This window comes from Hevea brasiliensis, chromosome 3 (assembly GCF_030052815.1).
Source record: "Hevea brasiliensis isolate MT/VB/25A 57/8 chromosome 3, ASM3005281v1, whole genome shotgun sequence".
Classification (NCBI taxonomy): Eukaryota; Viridiplantae; Streptophyta; class Magnoliopsida; order Malpighiales; family Euphorbiaceae; genus Hevea; species Hevea brasiliensis.
The window spans coordinates 104,389,971-104,410,964 of NC_079495.1; the positions used below are offsets into that span (position 1 = coordinate 104,389,971).

Consider the following 20,994-nt stretch of genomic DNA (forward strand, 5'->3'; position numbering starts at 1 on the left):
AAATAATTATGGTATTATTTAGTTAATATTTATTAATTAACTAGCCATTTTATCTATGTATTACGTGACTTATTTATTTTTTATTTTAATATATAATTTAAGATTTATTTTTATAAAATTTTATATTTCAAAATCATACTATAAAATTTTGTTCTTAGTTAATTATATTAAATACAATTAAATTTTTATTAAAATTTTAAATAATTATATTCCTATTAAAATTAAATTTAATTTTTATTTCTAAAATGATTATCAATTATTTTCTTCCAAATATTCTCTCATAAAAATGTAATAATATAATATTTTTACAATATAATTGCATTTAACAAAGACCATATCATTATAAATAGTTTATCAGTAATGATTATAATAATAAATATACTAAAAATAAAATCTTAAATATTACTGCAATAATAATAACAGCAATAATTTCTTAATTTATGATTTGCATTTTTTTGGAAATCTTAAGTTTATTTTTCTAATTTTAAATTTTTTATACTTATCAGCAATTACAAATCATCATCGTTTAATTTTCCTATACTATATTTTGTATTTTTTTAAAACAACATTTATTTTTTTTTATATAAATCAATAAAAAGTTATATCTTTAATGGTATATCTGTTTATCCTTGTCCATTGATTTCAAACTTTATATCATTTATAAGATTGTTTATTTTTTAAAGTATAGTATATAATTATGCACACAATAAAATTTTTTGAAAACAATTTATTATTATAGACATAATGAATTTGAAAAATAAAACATAATAAATAATTAAAAAATAATTATGAAATTTTAAAAATATAAAACAATTAAATTATTACTATAAACAGGTAAAAAAGTAAGAAATTTTAATAAGTCATATACTCAAAATTCAATAGAAATGAGAAATAAATTTATTTTTTAATATTAATAAATAAATTATTTAATAGTAACACATATACATATGGTTTAATTTTAAATTTTAATAAATAATTTATTTTATATTTAAAATTAATTTATGTATGCCAATAAAAAGATAAAAAGAAAATTTCATGATGAGCTAATAATTATTAGATTTTCTCTTTTTTTTTTATTCCTTTTCTTTGGCAGCTACCGGTGGAAAACTCCACGGTGGCTGCCCATTGCTCAATTTCCTTTTTCTTTATTGTTTTCGTTATTTTTTTTCTAATAATCTATCAGATTGTATCAGTTCGGAAAGATCTAAATTTTTCTTTTTAAATTTGTGTATTTTAAAAATAAATATAAGATTTTCTCCTTAATATTTGAGTCTATTTTTCTTCATTATTGAGATTTATTTTCTCCCCTTAGTGAGATTTTATTTTTCTCTCCTTAGTGAATTTTTTTTTCTTCAATATTTGAATGGGCTATTTGACAAATTCAAAATATATATCATTGATTTCTTTTAGTTGGAGATTAAAATATAGATAATATTCTTCTATCAATTGAGCCTGATAGTGCGGCCTGTTTTTCTATTGACGGTTGATAGTTTTATACTTTCTATGGGTTATAGAGATAACAAATTTATAAGAGGACAATATTTCATAAGTTTTATTTAATCGTCCAAAATTAAAAGGACCAGTTACTATTTAAAAGACTATTATACTCTATTCAGATCATCTCTGAATAAAATATTTTAATTATCTATATTTGTATTTTTTATCTTCTAGGAATATTATGTTGTACTTATTTTATTATTCTAATTAATGAACTGCTAAAATTTTAAAAAAATGAATAAAAAGAAAAAAAAGGAAGATAAAGATTTAAATTTTAAAATTAAAGAGGATAAAGTTAATTTTAAAATAATTAATATTTATATGCACATAACAAAAAAATAATTTGAAAAACAAATTATTATTATAAACATAATGAATTTGGAAAATAAAATATAATAAATAATTAAAAAATAATTATGTAAATTTAAAAATATAAAATAATTAAATTATTGCTACAAGTAGATAAAAAAAATAAGAGATTTTAATAAGTCATATACTTAAATTTAAAAGAAATAAGAAATAAATTTAATTTTAATAATAACATATATAAGTACGATTTAATTTTAAATTTTAAATTTTGATAAATGATTTGTATTATATTGTAAATTAGTTCATCCATACTACTTAAGGATAAAAAAAGCAAAAATAAAAATGTTACAATTTTGAAAGAAGTAAAAGAGATAAAAAGGAAAAATGAAAATGAGGTTTTAAATTTTAAAATTAAATAGGATAAATTAAATTTTAAAATAGTTAATATTTATACTAAGTAAATATTATTTGATAAATTATTAAATCATGTGAATTACTAAATATAATACAAAATAAATTTTAAGTGCATTAATAAATCAAATATCTTAATTTTATGATATTATTTTCATGTTTTACGTTTAATAATTTATAGATTATCGTTTTCTAAACATTGTTGATAGCATTTCTTAAAGAAAAAAAAATCATGAAAAACTTTTAATTAAAAAATAATAATATATTTTTCATAAAAAAATCGTATATCACTGAGAGGACAAGAATTAAGACCACAGATAAGTCCTACTTCCCAATCAGATGAGATCTACGGTTATCTATCGCTCCACGTACCTGTCTACCGTCATCAACCTATTTTTTGATACCTTTCTTCTCTCTCCACGACAGTTTTCCACCTCTCTGTGGGTCTCTCTCTCTGCACGAAAGCAACGACTTCTCAATTTCTAGGGTTTTTCTAATTCGCAGAACCTTATTCTCTAATTCGCTTGACGTTTCCCTTTCTTTGCAGGTGAATTAGGGTAAGCTTTAATTTTAGCTCGCTGTTATTCAATTCATCGTTTCATTATTTGCTGTGGCCAATATAGCCACGTTTAGTTTTGTATAATAGTGGAATATCATGTTTCAAAACACTGAACCACTTTTCAGTTGCGGTGACAATGTTAAAAATGAAAGAGAATTCAGGAAATTTGATATCTTATCTTCTGTTATTTTGCCTTTTTATATTCATAAGGGGTTATATTCTTCACCCATATTTAATTATTTTTACTTTTGCTTTTGCTAGAATAATGAAAAATTTGTAAGATTAAGGAATTGCCTTGTTATTTTCTGAATTATCTTGCGAACTAAATCGAGCAGAAACTTTTTTTGCACTCTTTCTTCGAATTCTTTGTTGCAGTAGAGCTTGTTTTCAGTATGACTACCCCTTTTTATCTTTTGATCTCTGGGAGGTGGAGGGCAAGAGACGATGAGGTGTATTTATGAATTATTGGCTATAGTATTCTGGGTTATTAAGTGGGAGAAGTTGTCAGTCTGTGTGATGGGTGCATGTTACTCTGAATACTAATGGACTAGCGGGATATAGTCTATTGGAGGGTTTCTGAACTATTTTACGTGTTGGACTTTTAAACAATACTCGACCATTGGAATTGGGAGTTCCTAATTATGTGTTAGGGAGGATGGATTTTGAGGACAAGTGGATGAAATGATTAAGATAATAAGATGTGTTGCATTTCCCCTGATAGACTATGGGGTGGTTATTTTTCTCATATCTTATTGGATAACAGTGATAAACGAGGAGATCCTTTTTTTCTCTCTATTGTTTGTTCCCATAGTGGAGGTTTCAAAGGCCTAAATAGATGGTTATTGTTAATTCATTTACCATGTTGCCGTGGCTGAATCTCATTTATATTCATTATCATATGGCCTTAATTTTTGATATGTTCTGATATTTATCATGCTCCAAACCAACTATCGCGTAAACAATGTGGATAGAGACAAGTGAGTTTATTTCCATTTGATACAAATATTAAACTTTATACTACTAAAAATATAGATTACAGCTTGTGGGCCATGCAGACATGACTTCACTGTATTCATGTTATTGGGAAGTAGCTTGCCATGGGGTAAAAAAAGATATTGCAGTCTATATGGGTCTGCAGCTATATGGGTTACTCACGAATATGATTGATTAATGTTCCTTGATGGTATTACAGATGAATGACTCAACCATCTACTACTTTGACTTTTAATGACAAAGCGTGTAATGACTCAAGCATTTTATGTTGCTTGTGTATTGTTTAGTCCTGCTATAATTCTTTCTCGTCTTGTTATTTTTCAGGAAATCCTACAATTGGAGACAAAAATTGAGGGCTCATGATTGAACATCATTGCATGGGGTACATATTTAATGATTTTGCAGTTTAGATAATGTTAATGAAGGATCTCTAGCTACATCCCCACCCTTTAACACCTAAGCTAGGCCTAGGTAGATATATTTAGATAGTATTTTTGACTGGAATTTTTTTTCCTCATTACTGTAGTTAGTGGAGGGAAGGAAAAAGTGTGGAACAGTGTGACTATGCTCTTATAAGGTAAGACTGGAATACATGTGAAAATAGCATGCTTTGAGTATCTTCTGGAATTATATGAGATTATTGTAATTAGTTAATTTGACCTGTACTTTGCTACAAATTTCATATTCTTATTATTTACATAAATATTATAAATTGTTTTTGCTATTTCTGTGCACTTGCAAAAAATTTCCTCTTTCTTGATGTGGGTTAATAACTGGTTTACTTGCAATGAACTAGATGCTCAATTTTTCATTTGTTCTTATTTTACTTTATTTTTAGATGACAAAGAACCTAGCTACCTACCTTATGGAAACTTGATATTTACAGTTACATGAAATTTCTTTTTTTTTTTTCCCGTCTAGGGATTAAAGAATTGTTTCTTTTTTTTTTATATATTTATTTAGCATTGAATTTTTCCTTTATGATGGGAATTTAAGATTACCAGCATCTTTCAAGCATTTTTCCTTGAAATTTTTTTGCCCAAATTTCTCTTGAAATTTGTGACGTATTGCTGTTAGGGTCCAAATCAAGAGAAGTCTGACTTGGCAGAAACACGCGCCCAGGGCGTGTAACAGTCCAGTAACATGCCACCAGGGCGTGTAACCCTCTGTCCAGTAGGGGGCAGCAGTGACTTTTGATCCAGAAAATGTCTCCAACAGTCCTAACTCATTTTGGACTTCCTATTTTAGCTAGGCGCAGCTGTGGGAGTTATTTTAAAATTAGTTTAGGAAGCTTTTCAACTTTTAGGATTTTATTTTAGTTTTCCTATTCTAACTAGGATTAGTTATTTGAGTTTCCTATTTTAATTGAGTTTAGTTTTTCCTATTTTATTTAGGATTTCCTATTGTATTTTAGTTTATCTAAAGTTCCTATTTAGTAGTTTCATATTCCTATTAGGTTTAGGATTCCAAAAACACTATAAATACGCTTATTTACATGTAATTTCAGTTACAGATTTCTCTTCTTATTTTCACTCGTGTGTAGAGTGTGTTTCTATTTGAGCTTCATGCTACTTTAGGTGGTATTAGAGGGGGGGAAATTGCCCCAATCGAGATGACTTACCTTGATGGAGGTGGTGATTATAGTGGTTCTCGTGATGGTTGTCAGGGAGCTAGAGCTCTTAACCATAGGGATGAAACATTGCAATGATGGAGCGACGTCTGAAGCAAAGGATGGATCTCAGATTCAAGCATATCAAGAGATGTTGAGAAGAAATTGTAGATCGGCTTGATACTTTGATAATCAATACAATCAGGGATTGGTATGATGATAGAAGGCCAAGGGAAAAGTTAGCTCATGGTGAGACCTTTTTCTCCACGTAGGCAATATATCTACAAGGAAGACTGGGAAGAGGAAATTGACTATGAACCAAACAGGTTCTATAGACATCCAAGCAACGAAAGATATAGAAGAAGAGTTGCATATCAGCCAATTCTTGTATGCCGACATTATGTTTACAAAGAAGATTCAAAGGAGGAGGAGGATTTGGTACCGATCAGGTGCAAAAGGCATCAACAGAATAGTGACTATCGGGAAAGAGGTGCATATGGATATTGGGAGGGTTTTTCCAACCATAACTCAAGCTCAATCTGGATTTATAGCCGAGTGCAAGGACAACCAACACAAAAATCTATTAGTGGAAGAGGAAGAAAGGCAAGAGCAACTTGAATCCGAAACTCAACTTGAAGTTGAGGCGAATAATGTCAAAGAATTGGAACTAGAAGCTATGATTGAATTTCCTTTGCTATGGTTGAAGATGAAGAGCTTGAGGAATGTGTCCCAAGGAATGAAGAATATCATGCCATGGAGATTCTAATGGAGTTTGATGGTAAACGATCTATGGAGACAATTTTGGAACTTGGAGAAAATCAAGTCATGGAGATAATGGAGATTAAAGATTTCTCAAACTCTTTAATTTCGGTGGTTTTCATTGATTTTATTTGTCTTTGTATTCTCGTAGATACAAAGGAAAACATGAAACTCCTCAATTCCACTTTGTTCATGTCAATTTTATTGATTCCATCCAAGAATACTGTATGGGGTACTCTTTCAATGAAGTTTTTTGATTCTTCAACACTTCAAGATTCGAGGACGGGTTTATTCCAAGTGGGGGAGAATGTTATATAACAAGTCTACGTCGAGGACGAGTTGTTTCAAGTGGGGGAGTATGATGCAGTGCTGTTAGGGTCCAAATCAAGAGAAGTCAGTTTTGGCAGAAAGGTACATGCACCCAGGGCGTGTAACAGTCCAGTAACATGCCCCCAGGGAGTCTAACCTTCTGTCCAGCAGCGGGCAACAGTGATTTTTGATCCAGAAAATATCTCCAGCAGTCCTAATTCGTTTTGGACTTCCTATTGTAGCTAGGGACAGCTGCAGGAGTTATTTTAAAAATAGTTTAGGAAGCTTTCCAGCTTTATTTAGGATTTTATTTTAGTTTTCCTATTCTGCTTAGGATTAGTTATTTGAGTTTCCTGTTTTAGTTAGGTTTAGTTTTCCCTATTTTATTTAGGATTTTCTATTGTATTTTAGTTTATCTAAAGTTCGTATTTTGTAGTTTCATATTCCCATTAGGTCTAGTAGTCTAAAAACACTATAAATACCCTTATTTACATGTAATTTCAATTATCAATAAAAATCCAGCAGAGGTTTCTTTCCTTATTTTCACTCATGTATGGAGAGTTTTTCTATTTGAGCTATACGCTGCGTCAATTTGTTTGTTGAAATTGCTTTTTAATGATAGCTTATTACTAAGCTAAGTTTTATAATGATAGCTTATTACTAAGCTAAGTTTTATAATGATAGCTTATACTAAACTCAACTAGGTTACATGGATTCTTTTCATTCATAAGACTCAGTGTAGATATATTTCTTAAGAAAGATCTAGAGTTGCCAAATCCTTTCCCCTTACTTCTTTTCATGTTATCTTGGCCTTAAATGTCATATGTGAACTAGTTTACTTTGAACATATATGAAAGAAGTATTCGAAAATGTTAGATATTAATTGACCTCACTGTGAAGTATATTATAGCTTCGATGAGGTGCTATAGTGGACAAAACAAAGATCATAATGTTTGACAGTTTTTTCAGATCAGACAGAAAAAATGGTGGCTTATAATTTAAATGTAGATGCCAGTCTTCTTGGAGCTGAAAGCAGTGTTTACACCTAAATATTCTATGTTAATTTTTACTAAAGCAAAATTCTAGCTGGATTGATGGAAAGAATTTCAGCATCTGAAGCTGAGGGGGTGGCTCTAGTTGATTCGCAATTTTGAATGCGGAAAATTTAATTTCTTTTTATTTATCCAACTGCAAATGTGAATGCAATGGGTAAAATAAAATCAATTGCCCTTATACTCTTAAAATAAGTGAAATTTACAGACATTATAAGTATGAACCTAGTTAAAATATCTTCTTTTCTATTTCTTAAGTAATAAAATTACCTATTCTTATTTCTGCCTTTTCTAGTTTTTAATGTCAGAAATTCATTTGTACAACTAAAATGATCCTTTTTCTTGTGTCCTTAATTATAGGGAATTTGGCAGGATATGTGAAGACTCATAAAGCAGCAGGATGAGCAATGATGTTTTTGATGTGCAGATATTAAATGAAAAGTTGTCAAAACTCAACAACTCACAACAGAGCATTGAATGTATCCTTTATTTGGAGATTTTTGTTAGTAGTTCTTCTATATTAATGAGAAATTGTGTAGTTGATCATTTTTGATTTCTTTGATATTGTTGTTTTGTAATTTTATTTTAAACTAGTTTACTGATATGTGAATAAACTATTATTTAATGTTCATAGGTCAAGAAAGTGACACCTTGTTGGCAGTGGCTTGCATCTTGAAAAATATTTATATACATGCTCATTGGTGCAAAATCAGTTTTGCTGATAAGCTTAATATTCTTATTCATTTGAGTATGATTAGTTTATTTCCTGAATTTTTGAATATGTTAATATTTTTGAATTATTATGACTTTTCCCTTTTGCTATTGTATTTGGCCGGTGATAAATGTTAGAAATACTCTTTTCGTCCATTTTTATCTGTCGCATTTGGGTTTTTTTTTTTTGTCTAAAATTATCTGTTGCATTTAGAAAACCAAGGAGAATTAATTATTATTATTATTTTTTTAATTTTACCCTTTATCTCTATTAAATATAATAAATATTTATACAAGGAGTAATTAGGTGAGATAAAGGGCAATTTATTCAATTAATAGTATGTTTTTATAAAAATGAGGTTATTCAATCATTTCTTTAATTACTGTGGAAAACCCAAATGTGCTAGATAAAAATGACGGAGGTAATATAATTGAGAACCAATGTTTTGCTTTGCTGCTTTTACAAGACAATTTCTTTTTACTTATTTTGGGGCTTCTTTGCATATTTCTTTGACCTGGGCTTGTAAAAGGGGGTGTCTAGTGGACATTCAATGTGATTAGAAAGCATTTTATTTCTTTGGTTTATTTTTTCTTTTTTTTTTTTTCATCTGTAAGTCCGTCCTTGTTCGTCCTTTTCCTTTAATAACCCTCTTTTGTAAAATAATTTCTGCTTTTCTTGAGATGCAAGCCAGCTATACGTTTTAGATGTTAGATGCTTTTATTTCCTTTTATGTGTTTGGGAATTGTTGCCAATACTAGCAATAATCGTATGTGGCCATGTTCCTCATCGCTTTCTCTTCGCAGTTAGAAAGCCATATATTAAAGCACAATTCAGTATTTGACAAATGCTCCTAAATAGATGTTTGTTCTTCATATCTGAATTTGAGATTCTAAAATTTATTTGTCAGAATTGAAAATAACCTTTATGTCTTCTTTGGGAAGAGGGGAAAGGGTGGAAAAGAGAGCTTGGGAAGCAGAGTTGTTTCTCCTGTTTGGAAGAGCTATGGAAATCCTAAGGAATGGGGTTTTAAGAGTGGAATTGTCCATTGGGGCCTACTATTTCTTTGTCCTGCATTTTGGGTGAAAGGTGGTGGAAACAATTTTTTTTCTTTCGTAAATTACAACTGCTATCGTAATTGACTTTTTACCCAGAAATCTTATTTGCAAACTTCAAAATCATATCTTCTTGTGATAAGGGCATAAAAGTAATTTACTTTTTAAACTATTCTTCCCCTCCATTTTTTCATTCTTCCAAAAAAAAAAAGTTTTCTCTACTATTTCTTTCCTCACCCTTTCATCATTCCCAAACAAGACTAGAGAAAAAATTTTTTTTCCATTCCCCCCATATTCTTTTCCCTATTTTTCTTTTGCCTCCTTTATCTTTCTCCACTCTACTTTTTCCCAAGCAAAGAGCTAGTGAAGAACATTGACACTTCATGGATTTCTTTAGATTTAAATTTTGCTTGGTAATCCTTGACTGCCTTTTTTAATGTTAATTTGTTGTTAATGTTAGGGTTAGCGTTAGGGTTACAGTTTTATCATTTTTTTAGAAACCTTTTAAGGCCCATGACTTTGATCTGATCCTTTTGTTCTTTGGGTTTCAATTTTTGAGTGCATTATGCTCAGGATGAAGTACTGATATGAGATAGAAAGCACTATGCAATGTCCAGTTGGCATAAGTCTAGAAAAGTCCAGTTGTACTTATATAGGATAGACATGGGCACGTTTCGATTCTAGACCGGAATTGCCAGTTCGGACTGGTTCTGTTCAATATAGTTCCAATTTGGCCTGGGTATTATCAAATTAGAATAAATTTTTAGATATCGTTTATTTAGTTTCTAATATTATAAAAAAAAATAAAAATAAAGGGACCCAAATATGAATCCAATTTAAATCTTAAAAAAAAAGAAAAATAAATAAAATTTTGGAACGGGCCAGTTCTGGTTTGTCGGTTCGAACTGGCAGTCTCAGGCCGATTACGGTTCAGGTTCAAGGAGGGGTGAATTGAAACCAGCCCCCCTATACCCTGGTTTCAGGTCCATTCATGAAGCGGAACTGTTTACCCAGTCCGGTTTATGGTTCAAACTGGCTTGTGGCCTGGTCTAATATAGGGGTTGTTCACTGGTCAAGCTTAAAAAGCTTGAGTTTGGCTTATAAATTGATCAATAGATTCAAGCACTGAAGCTGGGTTAAGCCTGAGTAAATTTGCACCGGCTCTTTTCCAGTCTCTTTTTTGTAGAGCTAATAAAGATGGATGTAGTAAATTCAATTTGCATATTTTTTTTTAGTTGTTGGTAGCGTAGTACTTTTAAGTAGTTTGTGCTTAGCCAGTCCCAAGCCCGGATAAAGGATAAGGGTTGCGGTAGGTGACAACCAGCGAAAAAATTTCATCACATCTCATGATATGGATTCAAATGATATAAACGTTGGGGCGTCCTCTACTTACGACTCGTTACATTGGAGCCCGGTTGTAGTGAGAAATATGCTTGGGTGTAGGGCGTTCACCAAAAGCGACGTGCCATTTCAACATCCGGGTGTGGTGTTAAATGAGCAAGGGTACCCACATCATGGACGGGTGTGGGTAAAAGAAGTTAGTCCATAGGATAGATAGTAGAACAGATAGTGGAACAGAGCACAAGATAGGCATAGAGAATAATAGAAGATATCATAGAAGGAGATCAATTAGGAAAGAACAGGATATGAGGAGAATCAGGGTTGGTACTTGGAATGTTGGATCACTTACAGGAAAATTAATGGAGATTGTAGATACCTTGGAAAGGAGAAGGGTGAATATTGCTTGCATTCAGAAGACTAAATAGGTAGGAGAGAAAAGCAAGGAAGCGGGTAATTCAGGGTACAAACTGTGGTTTACCGAAAAGGAGAGGAACAAGAACGGAGTAGGCATAATCATAGACAGGACATTGAAAGATGTTGTAATAGCTGCGAAAAGAGTAGGAGATAGAATTATACTAGGAAAGCTAGTACTAGAAGGAGAAATAATAAATGTAGTTAGTGTTTATGTCTCACAAATAGGACTAGATAGTGAGAGTAAACAAAGATTTTGGGACGATATGGATGATCTAATGCAAAGCATACCGAATGAAGAGAATGTTTTCATCGGTGGAGATTTCAATGGACATGTAGGAAGTGATAGGCAAGGTTATGAGAATGTTCATGGAGGTATTGGTTTTGGCAGCCGAAATGAGGAGGGAAAAAACATCATGGTTTTTTCTATGGCATACGGCCTAAGACTAGCAAATACCTACTTTATAAAAAGATAGTCACATTTAGTGACTTTCAAAAGTGGGCAACATAGAAGCCAAATTGACTTCCTCTTAACCAGGAAGACAAATAGAGCTCTATGCAAGGATTGCAAGGTCATTTCGGGAGAGGTTTTAACAAGTCAACATCGGTTAGTGGTAGTGGGTGTCAAGTTTAGGAACAATTCAAGTAAGGTTAGAAGAAATAGTGTAGCTCTCGAGCAAAGTGGTTGGAGTTCAAAGGAGTAAAGCAAGTGAAGCTCAAAAATGAGCTTCTCGAGTCCGAAGCATGGAAGTTGGATGTGGAGGCCAATGGTATGTGGATACAGATGGCATCAAAGATTAGAAAAGTAGCTAGAAAAGTATTTAGAGAGTCTGGAGGACATGGACCACCCTCAAAAGAGAGATGGTGGTGGAATGAGGAAGTACAAAAGGCAGTGAAGAGAAAGAGGGAATGGTATAAGAAATTACCTAAGTGTGATAATAATGAGGCATATGAACAGTACAAGATAGCAAAGAAAGAGTAAAAAAAAGCAGTTAGTCAAGCAAGAGCGCAGGCCTTTGAAAAGTTATACGAGAAACTTGGAATTAAAGAAGGTGAGAAAGATATTTATAGAGATTAGCAAGGAGAAGAGAAAAGAAATGTCAAGATCTCAATTAAGTTAGGTGCATTAAGGAAGAAGGAAAAATGTTGGTGAAAGATGAGGACATTAAAGAAAGATGGAGAAATTAGTTTGATGATCTCTTTAATAATAGTCAAAATGGTAATAGCGTGAATATTGACTACAGAGCAATAGAAAAGAATGTGAATTATACTAGAAGAATTAGATCTTTAGAAGTATTAGATCTTTAGAAGTAAAAGAAGCACTTAAGAGAATGAAAGTAGGTAAAGCCTGTGGACCCGATAGAATACCAATTGAAGTGTAGGTGTATTTGGGAGATATCGGAGTGGCATGGTTAACTAAATTGTTTAATAAAATTCTAAACTTAAAGAAAATGCTGGATGAATGGAGGAGGAGTATTTTAGTACCTATTTTTAAAAATAAGGGAGACATACAGAGTTGCTCAAACTATAGGGGAATTAAACTCATGAGCCATACTATGAAATTGTGGGAGAGAGTTGTGGAACATCGACTACGTCATGACGCTTTTATCTCTTCCAATCAATTTGGCTTCATGCCCGGTCGTTCAACTATGGAAGTGATTTTTCTCATTAGAAGCTTGGTGGAGAAATATAGAGATGTGAAGAAAAATCTACACATGGTTTTTATCGATTTGGAAAAGGCTTATGATAGTGTTCCAAGAGATGTCTTATGGAGAGTGTTAGAACAAAAGAGGGTATCTATTAGGCACACCTCAGGCGCAAGGCCCACCAGGCGCAGCCCCATGCGCCTCGGGACAGCTGAGGCGCACCACCTCACCGAGGCGCGCCCCAATGAGGCAAGGCGCTTGATAAAAAGGTAGGCTGTTAGGGTTTTTTTTTAAGCTTGTCCAGCAGCCAGCAAAAAGGAAAAAGAAGAAGAAGAAGAAGAACAAGAAGAAGAGGAGTGAAGGGAGAGATCAAACAAACCTGGTAGTATTTTTTCTTATTCTTTTCTTATTCTTCTTCTTCTTCTTCTTCTTCTTCTCCTCTCACTCTCCTTTGCTCTCTTCCCCTGTGCTGCATTTTTTTCTTTTTGTTTCAGTGTTTTCTTTTTTTTTTTTGCTGCCAATGCCATGCTTTCTCTCTCTCTCTCTCTCTCTCTCTTTTTATTTTTATTTTTTTTCTCTCTCTCTCTCTCTCTCTCTCTCTCTCTCTCTCTCTCTCTCTCTCCCCTGTAGTGTTTCTGCACTTTCTCGCTTCTACTTCTTTTTTTTTTTTTTTTGGACTGCCATGCTCTCTCTCTCTCTCTCTCTCTCTCCGCAGTTGTTTCAGACCGCACTTTCTTTTTGCATTTTTTTGGCTGCCATGCTCTCTCTCTCTCTTTGACTGCTCTGCACTACACTTTCTTCTTCTCATCTTTTTTTTTTGGCTACCAATGCCATGCTCTCTCTTCACTGCTTCAGAAAGCTGCAATTTTTCATTTTCTTCTTTTCATGCTCTCTCCTTAGTCCTTACCCTACAACGTTTTTCTTTTCCTTTTCTTTTTAGTATAAATTTGTGATTTTGATATATTGTTTATTATTAATATGTGAAAATATGTTGAGACTTGACCTTTATTGTTAATATGTGAAAATATGAGTATGAGGAGGGTAATGAAGATGATGAAGAAGATGAAGAAGATGAAGAGGATTTTGATATTTCTATTGATGTGGATTGAACATTTAGTAGTTTTCTAGTTTATTAAACTTTAATTTTTAGTAGTTTATTTTTATCTCTTTTTGATTATAAACTAATTATTACTTGCATATTTGTTAGTTATTATTATATAGTTTTATGTTACTTGAGGTGTGATAGCATAATTATAATTTTTTTTATTTTTAATATATATTTTTTATTTTTGCTCCTTGGCTCTCTCGAGCACGCGCCTAGGCTCCAAGACACCTTGGCGCCTCGGTGCGCCTTGAGCCTTTGATAACTATGCTATTAGGTACATACAAGTGTTGAAAGATGTGTATGAAGGAGCAACTATTATTGTGCGCACAGTGGGAGGGGATAAAAGATATTTTCCTATCTCAGTTGGATTATACCAAGGTTCAACTGTAAGCTCTTACTTTTTTACATTAGTTTTAGATGAATTGATGAAACACATATAAGAGAGTATCCCTTGATGCATGATGTTTGCGGATGATATAGTTCTGATAGATGAGACGGGAGAAGTAGTCAATAGAAAGCTAGAGCTTTGGAGAAGTACTCTAGAGTTAAAGGGCTTTAAGTTAAGTAGAACAAAGACAGAATACATGCATTGTTAGTTTAGTGAAGGCTGAATTGGTGATAGAGAAGGAGTTAGTTTGGGTGGAGTGGTTCTGTCCCAAAGTAATCACTTTAAATATCTCGGCTTCAATCCTTCAAGTAGATGGGGGATGTGAGGAGAATGTTAGTCATAGGATTAAAGCCAGATGATTGAAGTGGAGACGTGCCACGGGAGTTTTATGTGATCGCAAGAATACCAATAAGTTAAAAGGAAAATTTTACCGTACAATCATATGACCGGCAATGTTATATGGTAGTGAGTGTTGGGCATTGGAGGAGTCGTATGTGTCTAAGATAAGAGTTGTGGAGATGAGAATGTTAAGGCGGATGAGTGGCTATATTAAACTAGATAAAGTTCGTAATAAAAGGAGTGGTGCCAATTGAGGATAAGTTGAGAGAAGGGAGATTGAGGTGGTTTGGTCATGTAAAGCGTAGACATACGGAGGCTCCAGTTAGACAAGTAGAGCACATTAGGTTAGATGATAGAAAGAAAAGAAGGGGTAGACCTAAATTGACTTGGATGAGAGTAGTGCAACATGACCTAGAAGCATTACACACTTCTGAGGATTTAACCTAAAATCATTTAGAGTGGAGAAAGAGAATTCATATAGCTGATCCCAAATTTTTGGGATAAAGGCTTAGTTGAGTTGAGTAGAGTTGGTGGCGTAGTACTAGTTTTTGGGAGCTATTGCTTTACTGTGAGGTGGTACAGAGGAAACTGTGGAATTATTGTAGTTTAAGCTTTGCTCATATAAGCTGTTAACCTCTGTATTGGCAGCACAGATCTTTGTTTCTTTATCTTGAGTGTTTCACATATAGCTTCTTCTTCGTCTTGCAACTTTCTTGTACTTAAATTCTTTAAGGATGTCATACTTAATGTATAAATGATCTGATCTGAAGCAGTGGTTAGGACTACCATGAATGGTAGTTTTTGTTAGTGATCATGATTAATAATTCTTTTTATAGCATTGATCATCTAGTCTGTCTTTCTTATATATATATATATATATATGGCATGTGTTTCTTTAACATCGGATTAGCTTTATCGCGATGGTGTATTTTGCATCGCAAAAAAGCAAGACAGATTGTTGAAATATGGGATAAATTGTTCAACTCATCCCAGAGAGAGCAGCGTGTCTCTTTTCTATATTTGGCTAATGACATCTTGCAAAATAGCAGGCGGAAGGGTAGTGAGTTTGTTAATGAATTCTGGAAAGTTCTTCCTGCAACACTCAAACAAGTTTATGAAAATGGGGATGAACATGGGAAGAAAGTGGTGACTAGACTGGTAAGTTCTTAATTAGTCAATGGGTTTTCCAGTCTTTCGCTTTCTTATTGCTAGTTTTCTCTTGTTAGTATCTGTTTTCTTGTCAAATAGGAATGTCCTATTGCTACCTACAACCAAGTCATTTGATGTATAATTGTTATATTTGTTCTTGGGCACCAATTCTGCTGCTTGGTTGTTTCTTTGTTTTCCTTTGTGAGATATTCAGGAGTAAAGTTATGAAGATGTGCCTATGGAATTTTGAGGCAATAGTTTTGAGGGAACAAAAAAAAATGCAGCTGCATTTTAAGCTTGTTCATGAGTTATTGGACATTGTAATTCTGGCTTTTTTTTTTAAGAACTCATGCATATTATTTATGATCTTTATTGTGTGATCTTTTTTGTTGTTTGGAATAGTGTGCGCCTGTTCTGAATGAACAAATTGGTTTTTGAATTGTTATCATTGTAAGGATTTTGCTTGGTTTGATGGGCAAAATAACTCCTCTAATGACATGTTGTGTTTTCTGTGTTTTTGCAATCTTGAACCACTTTGCTAGTTTTCAACTTTTATAGCCTTAGCCTTTCATCTTTCATGTGGTAAAAGTGCTGCAAAAATAGCACTTCCCTCCCCTAACTACTGTCTTTGCCATTGAATTGTATTATTAATTGATGCAGTGAATAGTTAAGGCATTTAGGATGGAGTTGTGTTCTTTTTTTTTCTTTTTTCTTTTTTTTTTTGGGAAATATAGAATGTTAATATCTGCAATGATTGTAACTTGAGCATTTTGGTTTGGGTAGGGCTACAGAGAGCCCGACCAATATGTGGAAGGAATTGTTGACTGTTGGATGATAGCATTATGAAGATATGAGCTCTTATAAATTATTGTTCAACACTTTAATCATTTAATAAAAGCCATAAACAACACTTTTTTTTTTTTAAAAAAATCTCTTATTCTTCTTCAAAGTTGTGCAGTGGGATGAGCTTTTATATTTTTTTGTTAATTTTTATGGTAATATTAATACTCAAATTTTTTTGATAAGTTTACTATTATTTTTATTTCTAAATTAAGTACAATATAATCTTTTTATTATAAAAATTTTTAAAATGCATTTTTAAAAAGTTTTGACACTTGATAATTACTTATATTTAAAAATTTTTAAAAAAATTCTCACCTTTGCAATTATTATTCTATTTTTAAAATTTTCATATTTATTTTTATTAGTTTTATGAATGAAATAATTTTCTTTATATATTTAAAAAAAAATAAAAACAATTACTGATGATAGGTGATTGCGAAATTTGACGTAGCAAAATCAAAGAGTTAAGAGGACTCCTAGCATAGTGTATAGAGTTTCACTTTGATAACTAAATTAAAATCTCGTGTTGAAAGAGAATATGGATGGTGTCGGGGTCTGAGTTCCTATTTAAAGTGTAATATTATTTGTCAAGTATTTTATAATAATTTGGATATGTGTAATCTTGTTGGAGTTGAAAACTAATTCTATGTTGATGATAATCTTATAATTCTAATTGTGTTAGAGTGGAAGTCATATCTCAATATCAGATATATTTAGATTGAAATTGGATATTTAGGTGGATTTATGACAAGAAATATTTGGACTATAAATCTTAGTTGAAAATTCTCTGCTATCAACTATTTATTTAATGTACCCATAAAAATGAAAGGCTTTTAACATTAAAAGTGATAATTGTTTACATTGTTTGCAAAAAGTTTAGATTTTTGTCTTGGTTTATGATGTTTAATTTTTATTTTCAATAAAAATGATTGAACCTCTTTAAAAAAAAAATGTAATATGAAATTATTGTAGCAAAATTTAATAAAATAACTATAAGAGTTTTGTTTTGTTAGATTTTTTAATTTTTTAAAATTTTTGCTCAATTATGAATAGCTCTTATCCCTAGCTAACTTCATCCAAAAGTCAAGAATCCTATTTGCATATGCAATCGGGCTTTCTATAATTGTGCCCTTTTGGTTTATGTTTCTGTTCATAAGATAGCCACTTGTAATGCATGTTTTTAAAACCGGACTGGAAAGTTGAACTAGTCAAACTGTAAACCTCCTCTACTAGTCCAGTACGTTTTAACATCTTTTGTTGACTAACCAAAAAACTGGTCAAAACTAGCAAACTGGATGAATTGCCTAGACCCATGAGAACCCATCTTCACAAAAAACCTTTTTTTTTTTTTTCTTTTCCCTCCAATAGGGGGAGGAGAAATGGGGATTCGAATCTGAGTTTACCAGGTGAGTGATATGCCTTCAGCCAGTAGATTAAGCTAAGCTGGGCTGCAAAAACTATGTTGTTTTGGTGTAAAAGGGCCAAAAAAAGAAGAGGGAGGGGAGAGAGAGAGAGAGAGAGAGAGAGAGAGAGAGAGAGGGAACTGGTTGGGTAGAGGAGTGATCATGAAATGAGGGAGAAGAAACTCAAAGAAATTGAAAACCATGGCCTCTTTCCTTGTCATCTAATTTAGTGCTTGTTTGGTATTGTGGATGGAGGGCCAAAACTGCTTTTTAAGAAAAAAAATACCATTTTAGATGCTGTTGAATAAAGTAGTTTACAAAAAAATATTTTGTTATTTTAGTATTCTTATGATTAAAATTTATCAAATTAATTTTAACTTATTTTTACTAGTCTTTAACTAGTGCATTTAAAAAAGTGTTTTTTTTAACAGCAATGCCAAATAGGTCCTTAGATGCAAAAAAAACCCTATCAATCACGGTTAAGAGAAAAACCCACCTCTATTTGTGTTAAACCAAAAGACTTGCAACAATTACAAAACAACAATAGGCAACCAGGTGTGAGCCTGGATGATGTTGCCCGCCTTTTGCCATTGGAGGTGCCGAGGTTGTGCTAAGGCACGCCTTAACAATAGTGCCTACATTCAAATCATGTAGGCCTTTCCAAAATCAAAGATGTAAGGGCGAGTTGCTCAAGAAAATTCTTTCACCTCCCAACTCCTCCTATAGCTGTAAAGATGGGCAAAGGAGAATTGGAAGAATTGCAGTTGCACCAGCACTCATGTAGGAGATTGGCTTGTTGTTACAGCCATCGAAGCATTTGGTCAAGGAAGGGGAGACACCATGGTAGTAATAATTTTCTATGGAGGAGGCTGGGTGTAGCCGTGTAGCTGTGGATTTTGAGGTGAGAGGGAGATAGAGGAAGTGGGGAGGCAAAGGGAGATGGAGATAGAGGGATAGAAATGAGAGAAGGGAGGTGAGGGGAGGGGGAAGGGCTGCTGCTAGGTTTTCATTCTTTTATTTATATATAAAACATAAAAAGGTAGTGTTTCTGAAAATGTTATTGAACCAGACCTATCAAACCGGTCAGACCATTTGAACCTTGAACTGGATACCAGACTGATTCAACTCTTTTTTGGTTTTAAAAACACTGTAATGAGCTTTTGACCCTTTCTTATTTAGTGAAACAGTTGAGGATGGTGATGCTAGGTGGTTGTGAATGAGCTTGACTATTTTATTTGTGTTTATTTTTGTTTGAAGTTGGAATCAGCAAAAATAGGCATATTGAATTGAAGGATATTGTCTACATGCCAGTGTTATCAAAGCGAAAGGCGACACTAAGGCGACAAGGGACCTTATGGCCTTAGGCGAGAGGCGAGAGGCCAGACGAGGCCTTTTCGAAGCAAGGCACCATAGTCTAAATTACCTAAATTATATTTGTGTGTGTGTGTGTGTGTGTGTGTGTGTGTGTGTGTGTGTGTGTACTTCTAACATATTAACAAATTAAACAATAAATTAAATAACTAATTAACAAGAATATCAAGTTAAAGTAATAAGAATGACAACAAATTAACAAATTAACAAAGTAAACAAATTAACAATAAATTAACAAATTAACAACACCCATATAAATTAAATAACTAATCAATAAGAATATCAAGTTAAAGTAGCAAGAATAATAACAAATTAATAAATTAACAAAGTTAAAGTAAAAAAATTAACAATAAATTAACAAATTAACAATGCCCATATAATTTAAACAACTAATTACCAACTAATTAACAAATTAGCAACAAAATATTAAGAATTAAAAAGAAAAAAAAAGTAAACAAATTAACAATTAAAATAAAAAATTAAAAAAACTGAACAAAATAGAAAATTAACAAGGATACTGCATACCCAATACCCATACAACAAAATTAGATAGGAAGGAGGAGAGGAAAAGGGGGGAAAAATGGTACGCAAAACATATTGCAGCACAGAATAGGGAAGAAATGCCCATACAGCAGCATTAGAGATGGAGGAGAGGAAAAGGAAAAAAAAAAAGGGTTTCCTAGGTCGTAGCAGCAGCAGCAAGGAATATGGGAGGAAGAAGAAAAAGAAGAAGAAGAAAAAGAAGAAGATGAAAGAGCGATCGAGGGAGAGAGAGAGAGAGAGAGAGAGAGAGAGAGATGCCTGAAAGTGCTGCTGAATGCCACAGTTGAGACTTGAGAGTGCCGATCTTCCTTTCTCGTGAGGACTGAGGTAGGTGGCTTAGGGATTTTTCTTTTATTTGGCTTTAAATAATTAAAAAAAAAATTGCCATTGCATTATAGAGGCGTCGCCTCAAGGGGCCTCTCCCCTCTCGCCTCTTTGCTTCAAGGCGCTTGCCTCTTTGTAGGGAACCCAGGCGGTGCCAGGCGAGGCGTGAGAGTGGCGCCTTGCCTCGCCTGGTGCCTCGCCAGGGCGCCTCGAGCGCCTTTCACAACACTGCTACATGCAGTGTCTGGACTTGTTACTACTATGAGACAGGCCCTTAGTTGCATACCTGCTTTGTGTTTAACTCTCTTTTTGGGCTTATGATGAAACCTTGCAGCTGATTATTATGCATCAGTCAAGTGAATTCCCTCCTCTGATACATTAAAGAGTCTTAGTTGTGAACTTGTGATAATCTGGCCCTTTTTCCTCTTTTTCATCTCACATTGTCTTTAATCCGAATATCATCTAGCATCTTAACACTACAGTTTGTGATCCACATGTTTTAATTTTGTCCTAACCATTGTTGTTAAAGGCGTGCTTGAGGTGTAAGGTATACCAGATATAGCCCTCGGCGCCTTGGATCAGGCACAAGGGGCACTAGAAGTGCTCCTCGCCCCTCGGCTATATTTTGATCCTCAATTAAACGAAAAAAGAAAATTATTTAATCTTATATGCTCTCATCTGCGCCATGTCAACGCTTAACATGAGAGCACAAAAGAAACGAGGGTTTCTTCTTCCCTGACTGCTGTCCAAAGGAATACAAAAAAAGAAAAAAAAAAAAAGGGGAAAAAGATCTAGAATAACAGAGGATCGATTGCTGGTGGTGGGTTTCAAAATCAAATCGGGCATGCTTATCTTTCCCTTGCTCGTTC

At 32.9% G+C, this 20,994-nt stretch overlaps 1 protein-coding gene across 9 annotated transcripts in view; it reads left to right on the top strand.

Moving 5' to 3' along the window:
• Positions 1–2,579: 2,579 nt before the first annotated feature.
• The window catches only part of LOC110651233 (uncharacterized), a 36,740-nt gene continuing 18,325 nt past the window's right edge, over positions 2,580–20,994 (top strand). Inside the window, exons 1-6 of one of the 9 annotated variants that reach the window (XM_021806504.2) lie at positions 2,586–2,774; positions 4,094–4,151; positions 4,296–4,346; positions 7,416–7,655; positions 7,859–7,977; positions 15,403–15,650. In XM_021806504.2, the coding sequence (XP_021662196.1) occupies positions 7,899–7,977; positions 15,403–15,650 (327 nt within the window). In that variant the 5' untranslated portion in view covers positions 2,586–2,774; positions 4,094–4,151; positions 4,296–4,346; positions 7,416–7,655; positions 7,859–7,898. Of the gene's footprint in view, positions 2,775–4,093; positions 4,152–4,295; positions 4,347–7,415; positions 7,656–7,858; positions 8,001–15,402; positions 15,651–20,994 lie in introns of all 9 variants that reach the window. The other 8 variants (XM_058144392.1, XM_058144394.1, XM_021806497.2 and 5 more) reach the window with 8 other exon arrangements.